Genomic DNA, 26573 nt, shown 5'->3' on the forward strand with positions numbered 1-26573 from the left:
GCAGTGAGAAACTTTTATTCAGCATCGTTGGATTACCTCCAAAATTGGAGCCGCTCATTGAAGAACACAGACAAACTTGAGTGGGCCCTTCTGAGAGACATCCCAGAGTGGAAAGACAATCAGAGTAGCCTCGAACACTTCTACTCCAGAATCCCCGCTCTCTGTTTGATTGAAGAAACCACACTCTATGATGAATGGGCTTGCGTGAAAATCATTGTCACTCGTCGCATCACTGAGTGGAACATGAACAATATGGTCATGTCTGATAGATGGACAGACGTTTTCATGAGCTGGAGAGCAAGACCATCAACATTGGAGTCTTAGCCAAGGTTGTAGAGTTTGTTTTATGCCTGCCTGGGACATCTGCATCTGTGGAGCGGGTGTTCTCATAAATGAACACCGCATGGACACCGGATAAATCTCGACTCAGTGTAACAATCATTTTATTATAAACTCTTGAAAGGCACACTGAGAAAAATTGCTGCCAGCGAAAAGTACAAGGTGACAACAGATGCGGGTGCATTCTCTAATTCGAATTGATCTGCACCAAGGTAAGAATACGACAATTACATTTTTTCTGGGAGGGGTCTGTCCCATTTTCCACAAGCAGGAATCTGGCCACCCTACAACTAAGGTCACCCACCCAAGTTTCCAAGTTGGGAGAAGATGTAAACTTTCAACATCACAGAGGAGAGAATATTTGTGTCAAAATAAGAGTTTCCAAAGAAATATACAAGAATGAAACTGTTTTTCTCTGACAACAAAACACTTGAATGTGAGTGAAATACTTGTAGGTTCATTCTGATAGCATGTATGGCAGCATCACGATTGGAGCCGATTACTACCACACTACAGCTGAGGAATAGAGTTAAAATAACAACTGCAGCATTACAGTTCATTACTGCAACAGAAGCAGGTAATCACACAGGGGTTGATTTTTTTCTAACAAAATATATATTTTTTTGTTATATGAACACAATATGAAATACTTTTAACAGACCGTCATCATTTATATTTGGTATTTTTAAAATGCCTTTTATGTTATGTCAAGATTGCACTGTTTTAGCCTTGTCCCAGACCGAAACTTTCAATATTTAACTATGAAAATCTATGCTAAAAATATTAACTATAACATGTATTCAACTATAATCATATAAACAAAGTGTGAAATAAAATGCAACCATCCCAAAATTATAATTATGACATTATATCTTCAAGAAGTCACAGTGCCAGAAGTTAAAGATACACCCATATATAGGTGTGTGTATTCATGTATATATAAATATAAAAGTATAGTAATTTTCAATTTTTTATATACACAAGTATGTGATATCATCACACTTGAACTCCCTAATTTGTTTGAAAACTTGACTTTACAGGACATTCCAAAAAAATACAAATAAATAACTTAGTCAAGTGAAGTGAAAATCTACAGATACCCCGTGTTAAGTGTGTCGGGAGCAGTGAACGCTGCATAGGAACCCTCTGAATCACAACACAGTAGATGAATGAAGATTCATTATGCTTGTTGGGTCTCTCAGATAGTGTCTGTCTGCAGTAATTAATGTGACCTGTTCTGGCAGCTCAAGAGGTGGATATAAGCCCTGCACCAGCATCTCAAAGACTGTTCAGTTAAATCACGAGAACAGTTATGCAACGATTAATTACTTTGAAAAATTCAGCCATGCAAATGAATTGTGCCTATGAATCTAGAGCAGAAAAACTAAAACATTTCTATCAAGCCCAGCCAAAAAGTTTAGTAAAATAATCAACATAACTCAAATTAGTGTATGCCTAAAGTAAACTCAACAGGCAACCCGCCAATCACTTTTATCTGGCCCTCTGCCTGATTTTGATCAAATCGTCTTGCAGTTTTATTATCAGAGCGCTCTCTGTGCAAAACTCAGCAGCATGCAATAGCATTCAGCTTTCATCGGTTAGACCGGGCCAAGACGTTTAAGTTTTTCTTGCAATAGTTCAGTCACACTGCTTTCCAAAACATGAACCTGCAGTTTAGGTGAGCATATTTGATTGTGTCTCATTCAATCAAATGTATTTAGCTGCGGTGTGGAGTCTACAGACGTAGAAATATCACAGCAGTTGTTTCAGAAGTAGTGTCAATCTTATTAAAGAATAATCAGTGATGAAAAACAAACTGTAGAGCGGAGGGGCTGGCCTGGAACAACACATGCAGCTGCTCTGTGTGTTTATGTGTATTTGGTTAAGTTTTTAATTAAACAATTTTATCTGATTCTCGCCTCCTTTCCCTTAACCCGTTTTACACTGATGCCGAAACCCGGGAAGGGCGAGGGATGCCCGGGACGGAGTCTTCGACACTGTAGTCCACCCAGGGGAGCGCAGCTGGCATCCGCCGGGGGACGGAGTAGCCTGACCGCCCAGACGTGGGGAACGGCCGGCGTCCGCAAGGCGAGTGGGGACTGGACTCCCCGACCGCCTGGAACGATGGAGCCTCTACCAGGGGCGGAGGAGTGCCCTGCCGTCTCCCAGAAATGCGGAGGGTCGAGAGGACCAACGTCCGCGAGGGGAAGAGGGAAGCGACTCCACGACCACCTGGAGTGGTAGGGCCGCTGCCAGGGACGGAGGAGAGTCCAAGCCGGTTCTCGCCTCCTCCTTTGCCTTAACCCGTTTTACACAAATCTTCAAAAGAAAATTCACACAAAAATGGGCTTTTATTCACTATTCTGTAAGCGTTAAACAGGTGTCTCTCATCTGTTCAGGGTCTGTAGTGATCGTAAAAAGTGATAATGTGAACCTGCACACATGCATATATCATGAATGTGTTTGGTTCTATACGGCTGTGTGTCAGCATTCTCAATTTGTTCCTCCGATTGGCCTTTGTTTTCTAATGTAGGTTGATATTGTCAAAGATATGGGCTTTAGAAGATCTAAATGCTCCACTTAGTTTTCATTAGCTTTTGTAAACAAAAGCCCTGATATGTTAAAATGATCCTTATGTTTTAATTTTCAAAGTAAATGGTTTATCAAAACCTATTTGATAGATATGTGTTTTACAGCCGTTTTATCGTCTGCCTGGCAAACATCATTGCACAGAGAAGTAACAGTACACCACACCTCAACAAGCCACACGAGTTAAGGTATCACTCATGTCTGTAGGACGAGTTACACGCTAAAGTTTTAAAGTTAGCATAAATATGAGCAATAGTAATAGTGATATTTCACTTTCCAAACAACACTAATAATACAGAAACACAAAGCAGGAGCATGGAGCAAGCCCAGGGCCTGGACCAGGTCTTACCTCTGTGATCTACAGATGGTTTGGAGGAGCTGAGGATCTTAGGAATAGAAATGCCCATGTCGAGCTCAGTGAGAGTCAGTTCATTCATGAAGTATGGCAGCTGTCAATCAAAACATAAAGTTACTGTTTTGAATGGAATACTCAGTCAGTCTGTCTGGCCTGATAGGTATCTGATAGTCCTCACCCTGATCTTACTCAGCTTCTTCTGGATCTTTTTGGAAACCACATCTGCCCAGTATTTCTCCCCAAGGAAGTCCCAGAAGACACGACCCAAGAGTGCATTGACCCAGGCCTCAGACACTGCCTCCTGCACACAACTGGCTGGTAACTATAAGGAACAACAGGAAATGATTCTTCAGAAATAAGTGTTAGCGAGCTATGCTGTAACCACCCAATTACTTGACACTGGTTGGTTTAATTGCTATTAGGCTTAAATTAAAGACTAGATCCTTCACTAAGATGCATGTTGTGAGATGTTTTGGACCTTCTTAACAGTTCCCGGGCTGCTCCCAGCACTCTGCACAGGGCTTGTGACGGGGCTGCCTGTGGACTGACTGACATATTTGGCCATGTAGACGTTGTATTCAAGAACTTTCTGTTTGACACTAGCACCAAGATCTTTCTGTCTGGGATGAGACTGGAGAACTTCATCAAGACTGCCATGACTGCTGCTGCGACTATGAGACAAACAACCTGCTGAGAGAGAAGATGATAATGCTGTTTACAGCAACAATGCAGGGTCACGCCGCGCGGACTGGATTATGACAAAATGTACGCCATGCATACGGTGCATGGAATGATCCGCACCACGGATGCGTGAAGTTTACTTTGGCTTCTAGGGGTAAAATAGCTTGTCACCGGGGCAGTACAATCAAAGCTACACCTACTTTACCCTCTTTACACATTAAGGTACTAATGGCCCCGTTTCCACCTGGTATTACAATGTGTCTTGAAAGATCTGATCACATGTTTTGAGGTGAGATCACCGTTTACAACTGGTTGCTTAAATGTATCTCCTGTGACCATTTGTGTTCAGATTTGGAGGGGAGGGTCTCATGATGACATACATCAGTCACTATGTCAGTGTGTTACTGCATGATATTAAAGCACAACAAAGTCCGAAAAGACAAAGCAAGCACGAAAAAAACAGGTGTCCGTGCTTCGATGTGATCGATCACCTGAAACAAATCTTAATACCAGGTGGAAACGGGGTCAACATGTACCCTTTAAGGCGAGACAAGGTACAAATACATTCTGATTGACATGTAGAGGGTGCAGTGGGTGAACCTTTGAGGGGACTTCCCCAGTGACAAGCTGTTGTACCCCTAAAGGACAGAGTATACACAATATTTCAACACGGCCGACCGTGTTGTGAAGTTTACTCTTCAGTAAAGTTAAAGGCAGGCGCATGGGCTGAAAATGTGCACAGACGAGGACTGTCAGCATTTTGAGGAAATCTGGACAGTCTGCTCAGACTGTGCGGATAACGAAATTTGCGTCACGTATACGGTTTGCGGACAATCAGCTATGCAGACAACAGAAGTATACTTTTGCCTTTTAGGTACAATTCTCGCACATTTTTCTGATGGTGTAATGAAACATTTGTCCTTCGTTCCCATACACCTCTGCTAAGGTCTACAGTACATCTGTACAATCACACTATATCTTATTGAAACAACTGAACATGTGCCATTTCACACATGAGCTTCATCTGACGTTCACTCTTACTGGTAGGCCGGCCTGAGGGTTTCTTGCCTTCAGACTTCAGTTTGGATGCAAACAGCATTCTTCTGAACCATTCCTCTTTATCTCTTCCTGTCCTCCCAAACAGATACAGCACCGGCTCTGTGCGCGCTCTCTTTGGTTCCTCACTCGCGACCTCTGCCTCTGTCCTGTCTCGTGCAGCAGGGGGCTTCTCCTCAACAGCCTCAGTCTTGTCTCCCTGGGCTTTGGCCATGAAGTCATCCTGCTTGGCGAGCTCAATGCAGATGGGATATTTCTTATTCCACACCCGTTTCCTGGCCAGGCCGGGAGGCACCAGGTAGATCTGTAATTTAAAAGCAGAATTGAAAAATATCCTTAATTAGCATGTTTCATACTCTAGTCTATACATTCAAATGTAAAGGTTTCACACAGATTTGACTTGAAGGAAGACCACAGCTGTGCATATTGAAAACTGATAAGGATGATGAAAAATTAATTTCATACTTGTGCTACTTGCTCAGAGAACATAATAATAGATATTTTACTACATGGCTGCTCAAATATAAAAATATAGCAAACTACATAAAAGGTCTTTTATACTATTCAAATCATCTAATTTTCATCAAAATAATTACAGCAATGGATGCGTATAATTTTTTTAAGGAATCTTTTGAGGCTCACCATATCAACTAGAGGTCGACTGATATTTGATTTTGCTGATACTGATAACTAATGTGGAGGGAAAAGAAGATTAACGATAAATAGGTGAACAGTTTTTAAAATCGATTTATTAAATGTGTTGTTCTTTCTAAGAAAACGTCCTTACCGTGATGGGCATAGATATAGAGGCTACAAAGAGTGATTGTTTATATCTCACCTCCAGAGGCTGCGGTCATACTCCAGAACCCACTTACGATGGGAATTAATTAACCCACTTACTATCGGTTAATTTTACAATAACCGATAGTTCTTGGTAGCTATCCGCACCAATTAATAGGCAAAACTGATAAATCGTCGACCTCTAATATTAACTTTTTATTTATTTATTATATATATATATATATATATAAAAAAAAGATAATTATATTAAAGAAATCTCCCACCTTGCTGTTGGTGAGGTCATATATTTTCTGGCTGATGTAGCTGACATCAGGTTTAGGCTCGTTGAAGGTTTCCCGGCGAGGGATGTTGCGGTTGGGTTTGGACAGTCGCAGGACGGATCCCTCCAGACGCACGTACACAGAGTGAGTAAGTGTGGCGTGATACATCTCTGGGTCATAGCTGTAAATCTCATTCATCCATCCCTGGGCACACAAGAACACATATTCAGATATTTTAAAACAAAATATATCCCAACCAAGCAAAATATGTACTGTATACAGTATACAGTGAGGGGAAAAAAGTATTTGATCCCCTGCTGATATTGTACGTTTGCCCACTGACAAACAAATGATCAGTCTATAATTTTAATGGTAGGTTAATTTGAACAGTGAGAGACAGAATAACAACAAAATCCAGAAAAACGCATGTCAAAAATGTTATAAATTGAATTGCATTTTAATGAGGGAAATAAGTATTCGATCCCTCTGCAAAACATAACTTAGTTCTTGGTGGCAAAACCCTTGTTGGCATTCAAGAGGTCAGACGTTTCTTGTAGTTGGCCACCAGGTTTGCACAAATCTTAGGAGGGATTTTGTCCCACTCCTCTTTGCAGATCTTCTCGAAGTCATTAAGGTTTCAAGGCTGACGTTTGGCAACTCAAACCTTCAGCTCCCTCCACAGATTTTCTATGGGATTAAGGTCTGGAGACTGGCTAGGCCACTCCATGACCTTAATGTGCTTCTTCTTGAGCCACTCCTTTGTTGCCTTGGCCGTGTGTTTTGGGTCATTGTCATGCTGGAATACCCATCCACGACCCATTTTCAATGCCCTGGCTGAGGGAAGGAGGTTCTTACCCAAGATTTGATGGTACATGGCCTCGTCCATTGTCCCTTTGATGCGGTGAAGTTGTCCTGTCCCCTTAGCAGAAAAACACCCCCAAAGCATAATGTTTCCACTCCATGTTTGACGGTGGGGATGGTGTTCTTGGGGTCATAGGCAGCATTCCTCCTCCTCCAAACACGGCGAGTTGAGTTTATGCCAAAGAGCTCGATTTTGGTCTCATCTGACCACAACACTTTCACCAATTCTCCTCTGAATCATTCAGATGTTCATTGGCAAACTTCAGACGGGCCTGTACATGTTGAGTTTCTTCCATTTGCGAATAGTCGCACCAACTGTTGTCACCTTCTCACCAAGCTGTTTGGTGATGGTCTTGTAGCCAATTCCAGCCTTGTGTAGATCTACAATCTTGTGCCTGACTTCTTCGGACAACGCTTTGGTCTTGGCCATGGTGGAGCGTTTGGAATCTGATTGATTGATTCTGTGAACAGGTGTCTTTTATACAGGTAACAAGATGAGATTAGGAGCACTCGCTTTAAGAGTGTGCTCCAAATCTCAGCTCATTACCTGTATAAAAGACACCTGGGAGCCAGAAATCTCTGATTGAGAGGAGGTCAAATACTTATTTCCCTCATTAAAATGCAATTCAATTTATAAAATTTTTGACATGCGTCTCTCACTGTTCAAATTAACCTACCATAAAAATCATTTCTTTGTCAGTGGGCAAATATACAAAATCATCAGGGGATCAAATACTTTTCCTCACTGTATATGAAAGTGAGGCAAATATTTTACTCAAATGTTGCTCATCTCCTAACAAGGCCACATGTCAAGGTCTTTGTAGATTAGATGGTAAGCGAACAATCAGTTCTCTTAGTCAATGTGTTGAAAGCAGGAGAAATGGGCAGAAGTAAAGACCGGAGTCACTTTAACGATGGCCAAATTGTTATGGCCAGTCGACGAGAGTATCTCTGAAACTGAAAAGTTTGTGAGATGCTCCCGGTCAGCAGTGTTGATTACCTACCAACAGTGGTCCGAAGAGTGAAAAACCAGCGACAGGGTGTTGGGCACCTAAGGCTCGATATGTGAGGGCAACGAAGGCTATCCTGTCTGGTCCAAACCACCAAAGGATAACTGTGGCACAATTCACAGAAAATTTTAATGATGTTTACAGGAGGAATATGTCACAACACACAGTGCATCGCACCCTGCTGCGTATGGGGCTGCGTAGCCCCAGACTGGTTAGAGTGTCCAATATGACCCCCTGCCAACCATCGAAAGCACCTACGCGAGCGTCAGAATTGGGACACTGGAACAAAGGAAAAGGTCACCTGGCATGATGAGTCCCGTTTTCTTTTACATCACGTGGATGGCAATATACGTGTGCTGTTTACCTGGGGAAGTGATGGCACCAGGATGCACTGTGAGAAGACGATCAGCCAGTGGAGGGAGTGTGATGCTCTGGACAATGTTCTGCTGGGAAACCCTGGGTGCAGCCATTCATGTGGATGTCAATTTGACACGTGCCACCTCCATAAACATCATTGCAGCCCTGTTACACTCCTTCACGGCAATGCTATTCCCTGATGGCAGTGGCCTCTTTCAGCAGGATAATGCTGCAAACATTGTTTCAGGAATGGTTTGAGGAACATGATAAAGAGTTCAGGGTGTTGCCCAGGCCTCCAAATACCCCAGATCTCAATCTGATTGAGCATTTGTGGGATGTGCTGGACGAACAAGTCCGATCCATGGCGGCTCCACCTTGCAACTTACAGGACTTGAAGGATCTGCTGCTAAAGTCTTGGTGCCAGATACTACAGGAACATTTCAGGGGTCCTATAGAGTCCATGCCTTGGCAGGTTGGCAGTGTTTTTAGAGGCACGTGGTGTGTAATGTTTTGGCTCATTTGTGTATATAACATTGCACTAAGTGTGATGTTGTCAGCAGATAAACCATTATTTAAGGATTACCATATGCAGGCTTCAAATCTATAACCTTTGTGAACATTATTGTGCTTCTAAGCCAGGATTTTATTTTAATTGATGGTATTCTTTTTACCTGCATTCTTTAATTTACGTAGATAACAGTAATATATTACGTTTATGCCATTGTCATATTGGTCATGGTCACATTGTTTTGAGAAATCTTAGTGTGTAATGATTGTTAAGTGTATCTGTGCATTTAATGGCTTTGAGAGCTATATTAAGACACAATTTAATTGGATTATAATAAATACTGCAGATTTGAAAATATTTGATTTTGATTAAAAGTTAGTGGTTTTTAACATTTAACCTGTTGGTTTGATTTTGTAGTTATAGTTTTGACAAATGTTTTTTTTTTTTGTCATTTTAGTGTTGATAAAATTAATGAAATTATGAAATGAACTGATGAAATTAAATTTGAGCAGTTGGTGCCACTACACAGTCTGAGCTGCAGACCCCTAAATTGGTCTGGAGTCTTGTCAGACCCTCCCCAATCAGTGTGCCAAATTTCCTTCAGTGCTTGGCCCCTAAAAACCAGAATGGACAAAAACACCCCTGAAGTGCATTGCTTGATGGGACCATTAGTTAAAGTAGCTCAGACAGCCAGGCCCAAATGAACAAATTCATTACAGCACTGTAATATAAATAAGTAGAGAGAGAGAGGACTGTCCTGGCTTTGTTGGCTGAAGGATGCATAGTCAAATGCAAAAGCCAGGCCTGATAATATTACACAGATCAGGCACAATGATGAAGATGCTCAGCAAGATGCCTGTAACAACACAGCTGCATCATACATTACAAAAAATGAACATACTTTTTCATTCAAACCATTTAATTGGAGACATGACTCATCTATCGAGTTTCAAATGAAAAGGACTGAATTTTCACTTGTTTGTTTGTGATAAAGGTACTAGCTAGGCTCTACCACATTCAGACAGCATGAAATTTCAGCGTCACTAGCGCCACCAAACAGAATTCCAAAAATAAACATTATTTTTAAAACATCTTTCAGAATACATCTCCTTCTGCCATTGATCGAACAGATACCACCAACACCCCCAACTCAAGCCATTGGTTGAGTCAATGTTATTGGTTCTGTTGAGAAGGGTACAAGTACACTGCTGCATTTATCTAAGAAAACTCCACAACAGCAACATTAATCAATAAATTAAATTGACATACAGGGCCTTGTTATCAAAAAAGCAGCTTTCAAAAGACTTGTCTGTACTGCACAAACAGGAGCGGTCACAAACCTTCAACAGTTCTTAACATCTGGAACAGTGAGTAATTTTGTGTACCCTTTAAAAGCAAGCAAGCATATGCAGAGTACAATATGTCAGGAATCCTCTAAAGTTTCTTGGGGACTTCTATTGACAGGCTTTGATTCTCTAAAGCTGTACTATTATTAATTTGGTCTTCAGTATTATTATTCTGCATTGAGTTTGGTTAATTTGGTACTTTTAAACAGATGGCCTTCCGGTGATAAAGAATTTTTTTTTTCTAAGAAGATAAAGGGGTTCAAGTCTGGTGACCTCGCAAATTCACATTGTTGACCGAAAGGAGATTGCTTGGTTTTGCAGTGAATTGTGTGGGAGTATTTCTATTGCAGTTTTTAATGATAGCCTTGCACAGTTGATGAGAAGAAATACTGGTAATCTGTGTGAGATCTGAACCCTGAAACTGTACCCTTAACTACAGTACCAGAATCATCTTTGCTAGCAGGGTAAGACCCACCTTATAGATGATCGGTTCTATGATATCCAGAGGAATCCCGTTCCATTGCTCTCTCCTTCTCCAGCTGCCATGATGGCGCCATGAAGGTCTGCGTCTTGTGGACAACCACACCATCAGTATCGCCAGCATGAAACCTGCTGCCACTCCCATTAACACCCAATGCACATAGGTAGGCAGTGGCAACACAAAGTAACCGTAAACTATAGATATAAGAAGAATCAGTCCATTGTGGGGTACCCCTGGAGGCTCATCATCTTCCTCTTCCTCCTCCCCTCCTTCAGTTGGTTCCTCACTGCATCCTTCTGTACTTCCTCGTCGGACCTGGGATGAATGAGGCTCTTCTCCATCCAACTCTGTGTCAGTACATAGCTCAAAGTCTTCAGTGTTGAGCTCACAGAACTCTTCATCTTCATGACGGGCAAGGGTCGACATGAAATATCTGTTTAAGCCCAGAGAGGGTGTCCTTTGCAGGCGCAACTCAACAGTTGCCCCATCTAGAGGACTTTCCCCCTCCAGGTCTTCCTCTTCCTTGATGCAGTAGTTGTTGTTGCTTTCTGAGTGACCATTGAGAGCAGACAGGTTGGAGAGTTCAGAGGCACTGGAAGAAAGGTTTCTGGATCGGTAGGAAACCCCAGTTGATGTAGAGGTGTAAGTGTTTGAGTTGACACCAGGTTCCTCACCAATGATTTTGCTGAGCAGCTGAAGGGGCTCATACATGACCTCTGACAGGCGGCGCTTTGTGTCTTCAATACGTGCCTCTACCTCCTGAACCTTGAAAAAGGAGCGCCCTTCAGGTGAGGAGAGGGGGGATGAGGGAGCAGTTTTGGAGTCTCCACTAATAGCTGGAACACGAGGTTGGGCAAAAGATTTGAAAAGGTGTAAGTTGAGTCGGGATTCTGGGGGGCGATGAGTAGACGGAGTCTCATGTTCAGGTCTGGCAGTGTCAGTGGACAAAGACTTAACCAGTGTCTTCATCAAATGACGATGCCTCATTGCCTGGGGGGCAACCATGGGAGCCTCCCGAGATTCCACCTCAGTAGAAAGGGACTTGACCAGGCTGAACAAGGGTTTCGAGGGTGGGGCAGAAGCCTTGGCTGGGGATGAGCTGGAAGAGGATGAATGGGTAGAAGGTACAAGGGGAGTTGATTTTTGTTCCAAGGGCCATGAGGAGCTAACGGGACTAGAAGTGGATGAGCAAGACAGGCTGGTGGAGGGGTTCTGGATAGCCAGGGCAGAGCTATGTGTTTGGGACACTGGGGGGGATGACACCCCTGTACCCATATCTGTGACCAACCCTTCCAAGATAAGTTCTTCGCTGGCCTCCTGAGCTGTGACTACACTCTCATCTTCAGTTTCCAGGCTGGAAGGGGAAATGGCTAGCCTGTAGAGCTCCTCTTCCTCCTCCTCTTCCTCATTTCCTTTGGCAGAAAAGTGTATGGTAATTGTATCTCGGGAGAGCGAGCGCTGCACCTGTAACTTTGGGGCAGTGGAGGGCCGAGAAGAAGAGGTGGAAGATAGGGGCTTCAGAGTGTCTGCATGGCCACCTCCCTGACTGGTCATGGCACCACTCAAAAGAGCTTACAACCTGTGGGTACAAGGAAGAGACAGGTTACATACAATTCATATACACCAGAGCATATGAGTGGATTGGAGCATGTTTTAAATTAAAACAAGGATGTTTATGCAGTTTTGTTATTTGTGCCATACATGATTAGGTCGTACCCCTACATGAAATGGGGTGGGCGGTTTGTACCAGATTCAAACAATTAAACAAGAATGCTAACAAAGAAATGTTGTCTAACCTATTGTTATCATTGTTAAAGAGGGCTGACTACTGTGCAAGCTGAACTTCTATTGGAGACTTCACACAGGCTGTAGAGTAAGCACAATGAATCTCATATTAAACCTATGCTCTATTCAGACAGATATAGTTTTATATGGAGACATGGTGTAATGTAATAAGTTCTAGAAGTGTCTGAAGGTGTTGGTCAATGAAAATGTAAGACGTGCTACACAACAGATAAGGCTGGCTTTGCATTTGGACTGATTCATGTTTTTCTCAAGCATTTTATGCTGTCAAGTGTTTACCTATGTAAAATAAAAATAAAAAACAAGCTTTTTTGTTGTTGTAAGGCAAGTTAGAAGGTACTCCATTACATAATGTGAAGGATTGTCCATATTTTTAATTCAAGAATGATTCAAAAGATTAGATACAGAAAGGAGTTATGACTTTTGAACTTGAGCACTGGAGTCGAGCACACATGAGCACATTTTTTATCTTACACTGGTTCAACTGGTGACCAGCTTAAATGACTTATTAAAACTATTACTGGTTACCAGCAAATTCATGTAGTTATCTGTTTATCTGTAACATGCCAGGAACAGACTAGCATTGCCCATCTAATGCCAGTAACAGACTAGCATTGTCCATCTAAAACCAGTTAAGGCCATCTTTCCAAAATTTCAAGCTGGAACAAACTGTCCTAGCATTTCTTTCAGGAGCAAAAACCTCAAAAAAAAAAAACAATTGTCTATAGATACATACAACTGTTGCAGCATTTTAATTAAAACAGATCTCATGAGGGCCAAACACATAGCCAGATAAACTTTTTCTTCTCAAAGCTCTATGTGGCGCAACCATGTACAGACAAAGGCTTTCATTTATTAAGGTCAACTATGACATTATTTCTCAGACAAACTGATTTTCTGTTCTCCACATCAGGGTGAAAAGACAAATTAATTTAGTTTTAAAGTGAGTTCAAGAGAGCATTGCTGTAACAGTTCTTCTAAAGGACAGCTGGCCTCCAATCCACAGGGAGGAGAACTTAATGGTTATTTTAAAAATTATAACAATTCCAAAACACATTGAAATAATCATGTCTCAACGTCCTGCTATCATAGCTACACACAAGTAATGTTTTGCAATTATTTAGCCTTATTCCCATCATCAAAGTACCACAGCAATTAATCACACCATAATCCCACTAATTACACCAATTTGAGTTAGTTTTCAACATCTATCAAATCATCTCTTTGTACTGACTGGCACTGTATTAAAAGTATATAATAAACACAGATTTTGAAGAGCTGCATTGGGAAGAGTGGCATCTGAAGCATTCTAATAGCAGGGAAAAAAAGACGAAGCAAAAGAGAATGCTGAATTTAGAGCTAATCAAAGCAGTCAAGGGTAAAGCACTGAGTGACAGTAAAGAGATGAGACATCACATCAAGAGTATCTGAGAGACGGTGTGTTCAACTAGGGCACATCGCAAGAAAAGGGCTTGACATCAACGCTTGACCACTTATCCGGGACAAGTGGATTTTTGAAGGGGCAAGTGAAAGGGAATTTTACTTTATTTCTACTCTGAAAGAGTAGCCTGATTTAAATGCCAATAACAAAAGAAATAACCGGCTATATTTGTTATAGCCTTGGCCTGTTAGAAGTTCATCCTCTTATTCTGCTGTTGAAAATAATCCAGAGCACGTCATTTTATAATTGGCTAGCGATCTATCTGTGCGGGGCGCACAGTTTGATTTACAGGTGGCTTAAAGTGCTCTGAGAATGCAGATACGTGACTGAATGGTCAAATATATTTCAAAATTCCATCAGAATGGCGTCTTGTTGAGGTAGTCATGTTAACACAGTGAGTTATGCCTAGAGTGAACATAAACATTGGGGAAAAGCAGATTTGTATCAAAATGTTGGACTTTTAAGAGTAAGTTTAGCATAACAGACCAGCTGCTTTCTAGTGTGTCTTTCATAATCAAACAACCAACAAGAAAACGGCTGGATAACTTAATTAGATTTAGCTTTATTTAATTTATTATAGGCTAATCATACAGTAAAAACCAGTAGTAGTTTTATGTTGCATTTCGTTCTGAATATGTATTTGAATACTTGATACTGCTGTCAAAATCTTTTAATCGTTTTCTTAATTTGTATTTTTTCCTATTATTTTTCATTTATTTATATTCATTGCCGTTTTTTAAATTGTTATTTTATTACTGACTGTTTACTAGTCTTGAATAATTACTTGAGAACTTAAATTTTACAATATTTAACAAATGAGTTTGTGTTTTGATCTCATTCCACAGAACTGTGAACATCCCTGCAGTAAATGGTGGCGATGGAGGATTTTCTTTATTTAATTACTGTCCGTAACACAATATAACTACCATATGACAATAGCCTCTTCCCCTACACAGTGCAGTTTACATTTCTGTCACAGAGAATTGAGTCGATTGTATATTAAGGTTGGGCATCTTCTGAAATTTTAGACATTTTGACATGTAACTTAAGAATGACCTTTAACAATAACCTAAATGTCTTTTTTCCCCCTCTCCAGACAAGTAACTTCTTTACTTGGACAAGTGAATTTACCAGTCCTAAGGACAAGCACATGGCAATGCTTAATGTCGAGCCCTGCCAGAAGCAGCTCTAGTTTTCACAGTCCTGTTTATTTTAAATGAACTCAATGCATACTCATATCTGACTTTAGGTTTAAGGGTATGTCTATACTGCATATTCCAATATACTCTATTTTCTGTGGCCTAGGTGATACTACTCTGTAGTATTTGCATTGATGTGATATTGGAGAGTAAATACCTGTACTAGGTATATTGTGTTGGTGCACACCTAGCCCAAAAGGAAAGTAATTCCAGAGGCAGACCAAGTTCTTATATTGGATACTTTAGTTCCTGGCTGTAAACTTGAGTTTCCATAACACACCAAATATAAAGTGTTAAATGGTAAAAACTTTACAAAAAGGTAATTAGATAACATGAACGAACAATGAACAATAGTATTTTTATTAACTCATCTTAACAAAGATAAATAAATGATGTAAAAATAGATCATGATACCTTATGCATGAACTAATGTTAACAAATGGACCTTAATGTAATGAGTTACCATGTTAATTTACTGATGGACAGCTGGTTAGGCAACTTCACATCACAATATAATGCAATAAATTTTTTTTCTCCCCTTTTCTCCCCAATTTGGAATGCCCGATGCATTTTAAGTCCTCGTTGTGGCGTAGTAACTCGCCTCAATCTGGGTGGTGGGGGACGAATCTCTGTTGCCTCCACGTCTAACCGTCAATCTGTCAGCATCAACACTCGCTGAGCTACCCAGGTCCCATATGCCAACTACTGATATATTTTGAATTTCCTAACCTAACAAACTGAAAAATTTGGTTGGAAAAAAAAAAATGGTGAATGAAAGGAATGATGTGAAACAGGATATTATTAAGATGTGAACTATTCCCAGCATGCCCTTAAAGAATGAGTGTGAGAGAGAGGTCTAAGCATTGCGGATCTGGTTTGCAGTTCTGGCATATATTCAGCACAGAATTGTCTGTGTCAATCTCAGCAATAAGACCAGCGCTCCGACTCCTGATTCACTTTCACACTAAAATGATGAAGCAAAAGATTGATCTAAAGATTATTGTGCTTCTTTGTGTTAAAGAAAAGACATGCAGGATGGAAGCTTTACTGGGTCAGACTAACAATGTCCCAAAAACTATTACTAAGAGAAAACGTTTTTCCAAATGTCCAAAAGTTAATTTAGCTAATTTCAGGGGCCAAATTTGTGCCAAAATGACCAAAACTATAATTCATTACATTTACACACGTAGATGCTGGATCAAAGGCTTGTGGACCTAGTCAGTGTTAAAACAAGATTTAGTCACAGTGCTTCAATTAAATCAATTAAATAATGAACCTAGATGGTGAGTATGTCTTGTTCAAGAACAGATTCTTACAAAATACAGACAGTGTAGGTTTGAACTCGAAAGGATTTGCTTTAGTGACAGCTACTCTAAAATTAAAGACTTTTATTTGCATATAAATATTCCAGAACATCAGACAAGTGAACATGAAATGGCATTTGCAACCCATTTAATAACCACAATGTGACATGTTCCCAGTGAAACAGAATATTCTAATACACTACTCCCCTCCTGAAACACCACTGCTCTTCCATCCACTTCTTAGAAGATTTGTCCCATCCACAGCATTTCCAACAGTAGTGAACAGCAAATCTTGGGGTTCCTCCATGAACCACTCAACGGAGCCCTGCCCACAAGTGGTGACATTATGCACGATCTCCATGTATTGCAATGGTAACACTACTTATTTGTTTTATATCTATCGTTATTTACCATTATTGCACAAACCTTAATTACATTAAAAGTTAACCCAAATTAAATTACTGCATTAACTGGCAAGATTTAGACTGCATTACCTACAAAAGTAGCCTAAAACAATGCCTACATAACGGTTTGGCAATTAGTTAAAGCTGGACTACGGAAAATTGGGTCAGGTCAGATTTGGAGCAAAATTGCAGGCTGACATTCTTCATCCTTGTGTCTTCACGTCACGTCCGTAAACACAGAAAAGAAGTACCGGCTCATGTTCTCATGTTTCTGCTGGGGAAGCTCAAGTTACGCTGTGTTCAGTCAGTCACACATTATCGCAGCAGTCTGGATGGATGGATGTTTATCTGTTTGGCAATGTTGTTCACTTGCTATACTGCTTAGATACGTTTTCTGGTGGGATTGTTGAAGTTTAGTTTGGCTGTCATGCTTTAATGAATCAAACATTACTCGTGTTTACCGAACACTGTGTATCTACCTTTTCTGGTGAAGTTGAACTAATAATATTGCTAATATTATTGACTTCTGAGTATTTTATAACATTGCTGTAGTTTTGAGGTTCCCTAAAGTGTGTGTGTGTGTGTGTGTGTGTGTGTGTGTGTGTGTGTGTGTGCGCGTGTTGCTGTTCTATCATTTATTGTACCCCAGTCGCAGAAATGCACAAGTTATCATTTTTCATTGTCATTTCAGCAGATTTTTAAAAGCCACTATAGGTACAAGTTACAGTAAGGTGGTTCCCCATAAAATTTAATATCATCTCTGTTAATTGAAATGTACTATCATATATCTGCAGCGTAACAATGTGGCATGGGGTAATTTCAAAATAAATATAAATAAAACCCAAACCAATACACAACCCTAAATGACCCAGACCAAGACTAGACCCCCAAAGACCCAGACCGCTACCAGACATCCTGGGTAGTCGTAGCTTTCCCAACCAAAACACGAGAACATGAGCCGGTACTTCTTTTCTGTGTTTACGGACATGACCCAGAGAAATAACACATGGCCTAAGACCCAGATCAATAGCAGACCCTCCAAACCCTGACCAAGACAAATATCAGACCCTCTTGAGACCCAAACCAATAACAAACCCCTAAAGACCCAGACCAACAATAGACAACCGAAGACCCAGACAAAAGACCTAGACTAATACCAGGCCCTCCAAGTCTTTTTGGTAGCATATTTTGTCTGTGTCCAAAAAAAAAGAGAACACCAAAACTTGACAACATCTCAGCAATTATCATAATGGAGAATCATTAAATCAGTAATCACACTTCAGACTCTAATCTGCTGAGACAGACTGAACACATGACACAAGATACTAACAGAGACAAGAGAGCAACAACTCAGAAACATTAAGACGGTTTATGATTGTATGAAATGTAAATGTTATGACAGTTGGTGATATTAATGAGAAGAACAGCACTACGACTACCCAGATGATGTTCCTCTCCAACTGGAAAAAGAAAGAAAAACAGATAAAAATGAAAGCCCTTATTCACAAAAAATCTAGGGCCCTATGATTTCCGTGATGTGGAAAACTTGGACAGAATTGTGGAATTCACTCATGGAAACGATAAAATGTTGGGTGTCATGGAATTTGACATGTTTGGGATAAAATGAATGTATGAATGCAAAATTATCAAGTTAAATTTGTGATATGTCCTAGTGTGATAAATAAACCACAAAAGGCTGAGATTTAATTAAATAAATAGGCCAGTTTCCATGTGTCGTGCATTTCAAAGTGAATGTGTGAAGCTAGGTGCTCATACACTGAACACCCCTCGTCATTAGCATAATGTGCGCTCTGTGGGTATAGATGAAATAAAGCATTTACATTTATGCATTTGGCAGACGCTTTTATCCAAAGCAACTTACAGTGAACTAATTACAGAGACAATCCCCCGGAGCTACCTGCAGTTAAGTGGCTTGCTCAAGGACACAGGTGGTAGCAGTGGGTATCAAACTGGCAACCTCCTGCTTACCAGTACTGTGCCACCCCTCAAAAGCAGAGACCTCGGGGGCCTGGGTATCTCAGCATGTATTGACGCCAACTACCACACCTGGAGTCACGAGTTCGAATCCAGAGCATGCTAGGGGACTCCAGCCAGGTCTTTTAAGCAACCAAATTGGCCCAGTTGCTAGGGAGGGTAGCGTCGCATGGGGTAACCTCCTCGTGGTCATGAGTAGTGGAACCCACTCTCAATGGGGTGCGTGATAAGCTGTGCATGGATCACGGGGAGTAGCATGAGCTTCCACATGCTGAGAGTCTCCGCGGTTTCATGCAAAACAAGCCACGTGATAAGATGCGCAGATTGACAGTCTCAGAAGCAGAGGCAACTGAGACTTGTCCTCCGCCACCCGGATTTAGGGGAGTAGCATGCCAACACGAGGAACTACTAGTGGGAATTGGGCATTACAAATTGGGAGAAAAGAGGATGAAGAAAAAAAAAAAAGTAGAGTGCTCATTAAGCAGACTATTTACTGTATAATTATACAATTAAAATCACAGCCTTTTGCAGTTTTAAACACACATTGAGCTACATAGTGAACTGCTTATCCAGAGATGAGAAGCTTTCATTTAAAACATACAAATTTAAGTGCTTCATTCATTTTTCCACCAAACTAAAACCTTCATTTAACTAGACAAGTAAAATTGAAGCACTTGCAAAAAAAATATTTTACCACTACATAGTAAAATGTAATATTCAATGTAGTAATATAATATTATCGTAATTCTTATTAATAATGAGTATTTATTATCAATAATAAGCAATATCTCAAAAACAAGGATAGGCTACTGTTATATTGAATAAGTTTTCATCAATGCTTTCATTAATAATCTGAAGCTCTGTTGTGCATCACAGTATTTGAATTTTTATTTTTTTTAAATTGGATTGTGCTGTGAGTATCTGTATAAAGTCATTTGATTAAAATAATACAATGTAATGTTGAAAAGTAATGTTCTGTTTTCATTTGATTAAAGTCAATGAATTAATTTGATTCTATGATAAAATTGAATTACACTTTAAAACACCGAATACACAAAAAAATTATATTTTAAAACAGATTTTATAGGGAAAAATCCAAGGGTGAGAAAGTGTAATCGAGCTTCTTATCATGATTTAAAGTGAAAAAGTTACATTATCATTTGTTTCTCACAAAAAAAAAATATTATAGAAGAAAAGAAAGTCATACTAGTTTGAGACAGCAAAAGTGTGTGTGAATAATGAGTGAATTATCATATTTGGAAGAACTATTCCTGTAATTCATATACTGTTATTTAAAATGATTCACTTTTTTATTGTTTAATTCAGAAGTAATCAAATCTTCACCAATGTTTGGCTAATAATTTAACATTTGAACTGAATGACCCTTATAACAGTCAAATATACCAGCACAGAGCAGCATCAGAAAAGTGTGTGAGATGTAGAGTTGATTTGTTTCCATATACAGTTGAGATCCAAAAGCTTAAGACAGAATACAGCCCCACAGATGTGAAGAATCAAAATGACCACTAGCTGCTCGTCTCACATCAGTCTCATCTCGTGCTCCGAGTGAGACACTGACAGCAGTAATGATGTATCAGAAGAGATGCTGAGCACCTGACAGCCTGCAGCCTAGCAACCACTCTATAAGACCCAAGCCCTACCAAATGTCATCGTGCCAGGCACGGATGCATCTTTCTGATAGGCTGAACAGTAAATCTGAGGACCATAAAGCAAGCCTGCATGCATTTGAAATTGATTGCATGCTGAGAGATGTAGTCACAGAGACAATTAGCTATGAATATACTGGAAATAAATATGGCTATTTTGCACTTTTTAATGTGAGAGACAAGTAGTATGATTCAATAAATCGCAAACCATCACGTTATAAACTAGCTGCATTAAGCGAGTAGGGCTGGGTATCGAGTTCGATACATTTTAAGCATTGCCCGAATTGCCTCTAAATAATAGAGTATCAAAAAATGTCTTGTCGCTCGGTACCAAATTTCAATACCTAAGAGGTTAATCTAGTCAATGTCAGTGATAAGCATGTAGCAAGCTAGATGTGCCCAAATCTAAAAGTGCCGGTGATTGGCGGTGTTTAGGAATCAAGGAAAAACACTAGTTTACACCGGTTACGCCCAGAGTCACGGCTCACAAGTGAGGCTGTAGTGTGTATGAGTCCCAACCCCCATACATGTGAAAGATGTGGAAAAGATCAAATGTGTGGCTACATTTCACCAGGCTCAATGCCAACAGCGCACAATGCAATATTTGCGAAGACTGGCAACACTACAATCTGATGAAGTTTAAATTTAAGAGCAGAAAGTTGCTCCGTCTTTGATTGCAAGAAGACTTAGCCGGTGCCTGGGACACCGACAGGTAAGGTTAATGTTTAGCAAACAAACCAACAAACAAAATCAAATAACTTGTAGTGTTTCATGCTTGTGTACTTGTTAAATTAACGTTTCTGTGCACGGTGACATAGTCCTATAAACTGGGACCTAACGTTAGATATTGTTTGGATGTATGGCTATAGATAGCTAGCTAAATCGATGCTAAAAATGCATTAATGTTGACAGTAACTGATCAAGTTTAACTCACATTAAACTAGTTATCTTGTTAAACCGTACTTATCCTTAGGGTTGGCTGAATTAACGGTTTAGCTTTCTTGTTTTTTTTAGTTTTTTCCCTCTTCACATTAATGTTATAGCCTCTGCCCCTGCCGACCCTGGCATGAGGAGACCAGAAGGCTCAGGAGATGAGTCTTTGAGTCTGTAAAAAAAAATAAAACCAAAGTTTTTTTTGAGGTAATGTGTAATGTTTGTAATCTTGATAAAATGGATTTCATAATATTGGTATAAAAAAAAAAAAAGTTTCTTTTAGGAACCGGTCTCAAAGTCAAGATATCGGTATTTAAATTTTTTGAACGATACCCAGCCCTAAACATGTGCACTCAAGAGATGAGTGTCCCCGCGACAGATTGCGCCTCAGCTGGGTGCTGTTTCAACCTCTTCACCTTAGATCAGGACGTTCGCGCAACTCATAGCTGACACACAGAGAAATGCCAGTTTCAGAGTTTGAAGCTATAACGCATTAAATATAACTGCATTAAAGATGTGTTTCCTTTAAAGGACTCCGGCTCCACTCATTCTATAACGAGAGTGCTTCTGTATTTACTTATTTGTATATTTGCATAATAATTCCCTCATACTTGGTGATCTACATCACCAGGAGTTCAATGTGTTGGATGTGCGTTGTGTAAACCCTGAAAAGTAGTTTCGTTGTTTTTGTTGAGCTGGTTCATTCTCTTCCGACTGGGTTTCAAATATGGCTGTATTTAAGGGGCTGCATGATGTTAGCCAATCATAACAGTGGGCAGTTGCATAGAAGATTTACGGAGGCACATCGGTCAAAACTGAGTGTTTCAGACAGAGGGCTACAGAGAGGGTGGAAAATGATCATATATTACTAAATAATTGTAATTATTTTGGTGCAAAAAACCCCCCCAAAAAACCTTTACAAACATTATCAGTGGGCATCAGGGAAGATAATGACATTATAAAAAAAAAAAGAGAGCATTGCATGACCCCTTTAAATTTGGGTATTAAAAATGGAAGGCTGCAGTCAAAATATGTTTTGAGTTTAAGGGGTTAAAAAGTTAACCAGCAGTCATTCAAATACTTTGATATCTGGGTCTAGAAATCAAACTAGAACAGGTAGGCTTTTTAGGGCTGAATGATTAATCAAAATTGAGAAGTATGACCGCAACGGCTGATATTTAATGAAATAAATAGTCCAAACATGCAGATTATGGTTAAAAGGAATCATTTCAAATCAAATCAAATCACTTTAGTCACACTACCATGTACACAAGTGCAACAGTAGGTGAAATTCTTGTGTGCAGTTCCGAGCAACATAGCAGTGATGAGACATATACCAATTACAGTAAACAACATACTTACACAACACAATTTACATATCAAAATGTACACATACTTACACAACACAATAATTATATACAATGTACAGTAGACAATACACACAATATAGAATACACAATATACAATAAGTAAGAGTATATGAAATATATATAGTAGTTGTATTGAGGAGAATATGTTGACAGTCCAGTGTGAGATTATAGATGAATAAAGTGCAGTGCTAATTATTGATCCTGATAGATCAAGTGTTCAACAGTCTGATTGCTTGGGGGAAGAAGCTGTCATGTAGTCGGCTGGTGCGGGTCCTGATGCTGCGATACCGCCTGCCTGATGGTAGCAGTGAGAACTTGCATAGTTTTGTTTTTTTTGGTGGGGGGAGGGGTATGTGTATTATATTGCAGATTTTCAAAATAATTGCAATTCGATTTTTGTCCAAATCATTCAGCTCTAGGCTTTTTTATAGGCAAGTCATTGCTCAGGAAAGTGAAACAGTGAGGTCCTATCAGTACAGCTCAGTCACCATTCAGACCTTCCATCTAGGATCAGATGTTTATGAGAGTATAAAGTGTAATGTTTCCCTCACGAGAACTGCACAAATATCCACGCGCTGTAGAACTAGGACACGGACACGTCACTGCTATCAAACCACACAAAATATGACTAAATCAGACAAATGAAAGCTGCTGAATCTACAGACGTGTAAAGGATTTGAAGTGTGAACATAATCTGACCACTAATCTGAGAAGAAACCAAAAGAGACAGAGGGGAAAAGTGAGACCAATGCAGTGAGACAGATCAGGTGCAGCAATGCTCAGCTTCTCAGCATACATTAGCTCTAATGTAGATCTATTATCTATTTGTTTTTCTGTGCAAAACGCAACTGCTTTGCTGCACACAGCCAGAAATACACACACAGAGAACCAGGGCATCAATAAGTGGAGCTCTACAGTCATGTTTTGATCATTGCATTACAAGTCATCTGTTGTTTTCCAGCTGATGACAGCAATCTGACACACGCGCTCACACACCCTTCATAAAGGCCAAATACTCTAACAAGCTGTTGCTTGCATGATTGATTGCAGCAATTGTTCATGTGGCTTCTGTATTACTGTATATTGTACAGAATGAGTTGGTTTAGCTACTTAGAAACAGTTGCTTCCAAAGCTACCAGCAACTCATAATTTATAGTTAAACTGCCCTACTGAAGAAGTAACTACACTACAAGTTACTAATAAAAAGTAGCTAACATTGAAATATATTTTTTTAGGGTGACAGCATCTGAACAGATCCATTTACACTAAATACCAACATTTAGAAAACAACATCATTTATCAAAATCAAAAACATAATGATAATAAGCCACATTTAACTACACTGTAAAAAGTGATAGTGTGTCAAGAAAATATTGGGTACATTTAAATAATACATTTAAGACAGAAGACAACTTAATTATATTGGGAAACATTTACTGACATCAATTCATTTGTAAGTGATGACTGAACTGTCTCTTCAAGACCGGGTGTGTTCAATCTAGTTCAATGAACTAACCAACTAACCAAGATGAAGAGGTAACATCCATCCATCCATCCATCGTCAACCGCTTATCCTGTGTACAGGGTCGCGGGGGGGCTGGAGCCTATCCCAGCTAACATTGGGCGAAAGGCGGGGGACACCCTGGACAGGTCGCCAATCCATCGCAGAAGAGGTAACATGATTACACTAATTGACTATTGGATAGATACATGGTTTGTATAGAAATCGTAACAGTTTAATTTGTTAAATTATGCATTTAAGTTTTTTTTTTTAAGTCATTAAAATCTGTATTGATGGTGCAGGCTATTACTCTGTTATTGTCTTTCTTAGCTTTCAACTCTAGCATTCAAAGCTAGCCATGCTCTCTACATAGTTAAGAAGCTAGCATTAGCAATGTTGTAAAATCCATTGGAATACTGTTCATACACCTGCCTATACATATGATCTCCTAACTTTTAACCTTTAAAACTAACAAAGTTAAGGCAAACTAAGCCTAGCATTTAAAAAGTCAACATAACAAATATTGAAAATAAGTGTACAGTTTATGGATATTTCCGTTCAGACAGATGCTTTTGGAGCATCTCACATTGAATCATATCCTACTACTTTTTCCTTACTGACCAAGACTAGCTATTTGTGGATTCATTTAATCGAATGACCTAGCATATCAATGTTTGGATTTCTGAAAATTATTTTAGCTCAAAAGGGCTTTTTCTTCTATCAGTTAAATGGTAAGGTCTGCTTTTGGCCACGACACATGAAACACCATGTGACCTATTGGCTTAGCATGTCACTTGTGTGCGATCCAACTGGCAAACAAGTTTAGCTTGCGCCACAGAGTTTCATGCCTGAACTTTGGTCATCAAGATTATGAGTTTATTAGCATTACCACCAGTTGGTCTCTCTGTCTAAGGTCATGAGATGTTCTTATTATGAGCTCAATCACCTACTTTTAACAAGACGGTGCCAGTGGGACTATTACACCAAACAAAGATGATATCCAGAAATCCGAATCATTAAATGTATTCGCAACGCGTTTAACTTCCTTTGTGTGACACATTTCAGAGAACTGAACATTCAGCAGGAGAAAACATAGAGTGGGACTTGGTTTTATCCAGTAGGATTTGATTGGATCAAGAAATGTTTGCTATGATATTATTGGTTCATAAAAATTGTTTCAAAGGGGGAGAATGTTATTAGGCTACATCTTGATGAAAACAGACATGCTTTCTTGGGAATAACGTACTGAATCTTTCTCAATAAGAGCAGGAATGTGTATTAAGAAATGAAACAGTAAATTTTGATTTCATGTGGACTAAAATTGACATCATTTGAAAAAAAGATTTGACTGCCTCAGTGTTGTGTTGAGTGTGCAAGAGACACATCTTGGATAGTTGTGACGCATTATTTTTTAAAATCACAGCAATAATAAACCATATATTCTTTTAAAGGGGTCATGACATGGTTTTTTTTATTGTATTATTATGTTCCCTTAGGTGCAATTATAGTATTAATATATTTTTTTTTAAGAAAAACTTTTAAAATCTAGTGATTTATGACCTTTTCCCACCCTGTTTCTCATCCTCTGATTCAAACAGTCTGTTTTGGGGGCGTTTTCCATTTAAGACTTCAGTGTTAACGCCCACTGTTATGATTGGCTAACGTCAGTGCCTATGTATCAATTATTGACGCCCCCAGCCAGAACAATATGCAAGTAAACTAAGTAAAAACACTGTGATTATTCATAATGAATGAAATTGCGCTTTAAAAAGTAGTTTAAAGTTTAAAATAGATTACTTACAGTTTGCGTCGATGTTCCCAGAATAGTCGGCACGGACTTATCTTTGAGCAACAGTTTTCTGGCAAAGCCAGCATCATATTGAGATTTGTTCTCAAAACAGTCATCCTTAAAATGTACAGAACAAACGCTTAAGTTAACACTGCCGTGACTGGAACGTCCGCAAAAAATAAACTGCATCCATTTTTCCCTGACGTCTGGATCTTTCGGCAGCTTATTCAGAGGTTTTGTTTGACCACAGCCAGGAACAGCACATCTGTGTGGCATCGTAATTTTCCTGTGCACAAGTAGTCTCTGTCAGAGCTCGCTGTCCATCGACTGAACACTTGTGAGGCGCACGGCGATACGAAATGAGCGTAGTTGTCTTGCGCTTAAATCGTAGTTATCTTGTGCTGGAGGCGGTCATATGCAAACGCTGTTACGTCACTTCTAACCGACACGTCACTTCTAACCATGAATCATGTAGATATCTGTAATGATAAACCCCATACAAATGAATGGCAAAAGTGACGTC

At 39.7% G+C, this 26573-nt stretch overlaps 1 protein-coding gene across 7 annotated transcripts in view; it reads right to left on the reverse strand.

The window, feature by feature from the left end:
• LOC127653449 (testis-expressed protein 2-like) overlaps positions 1-26573 on the reverse strand; it is a 59327-nt gene that overhangs the window by 14850 nt on the left and 17904 nt on the right. For 2 of the 7 annotated variants that reach the window (XM_052140142.1, XM_052140140.1), the window contains exons 2-7: positions 10639-12223; positions 6085-6285; positions 5006-5324; positions 3762-3970; positions 3462-3605; positions 3278-3377 (exon numbers count right to left, since the gene is read on the reverse strand). In XM_052140142.1, coding sequence (XP_051996102.1) covers positions 3278-3377; positions 3462-3605; positions 3762-3970; positions 5006-5324; positions 6085-6285; positions 10639-12198 — 2533 coding nt within the window. In that variant the 5' untranslated portion in view covers positions 12199-12223. Of the gene's footprint in view, positions 1-3277; positions 3378-3461; positions 3606-3761; positions 3974-5005; positions 5325-6084; positions 6286-10638; positions 12224-26573 lie in introns of all 7 variants that reach the window. The other 5 variants (XM_052140141.1, XM_052140139.1, XM_052140145.1 and 2 more) reach the window with 4 other exon arrangements.

The sequence above is a fragment of the Xyrauchen texanus genome, chromosome 12 (genome assembly GCF_025860055.1).
Source record: "Xyrauchen texanus isolate HMW12.3.18 chromosome 12, RBS_HiC_50CHRs, whole genome shotgun sequence".
Classification (NCBI taxonomy): Eukaryota; Metazoa; Chordata; class Actinopteri; order Cypriniformes; family Catostomidae; genus Xyrauchen; species Xyrauchen texanus.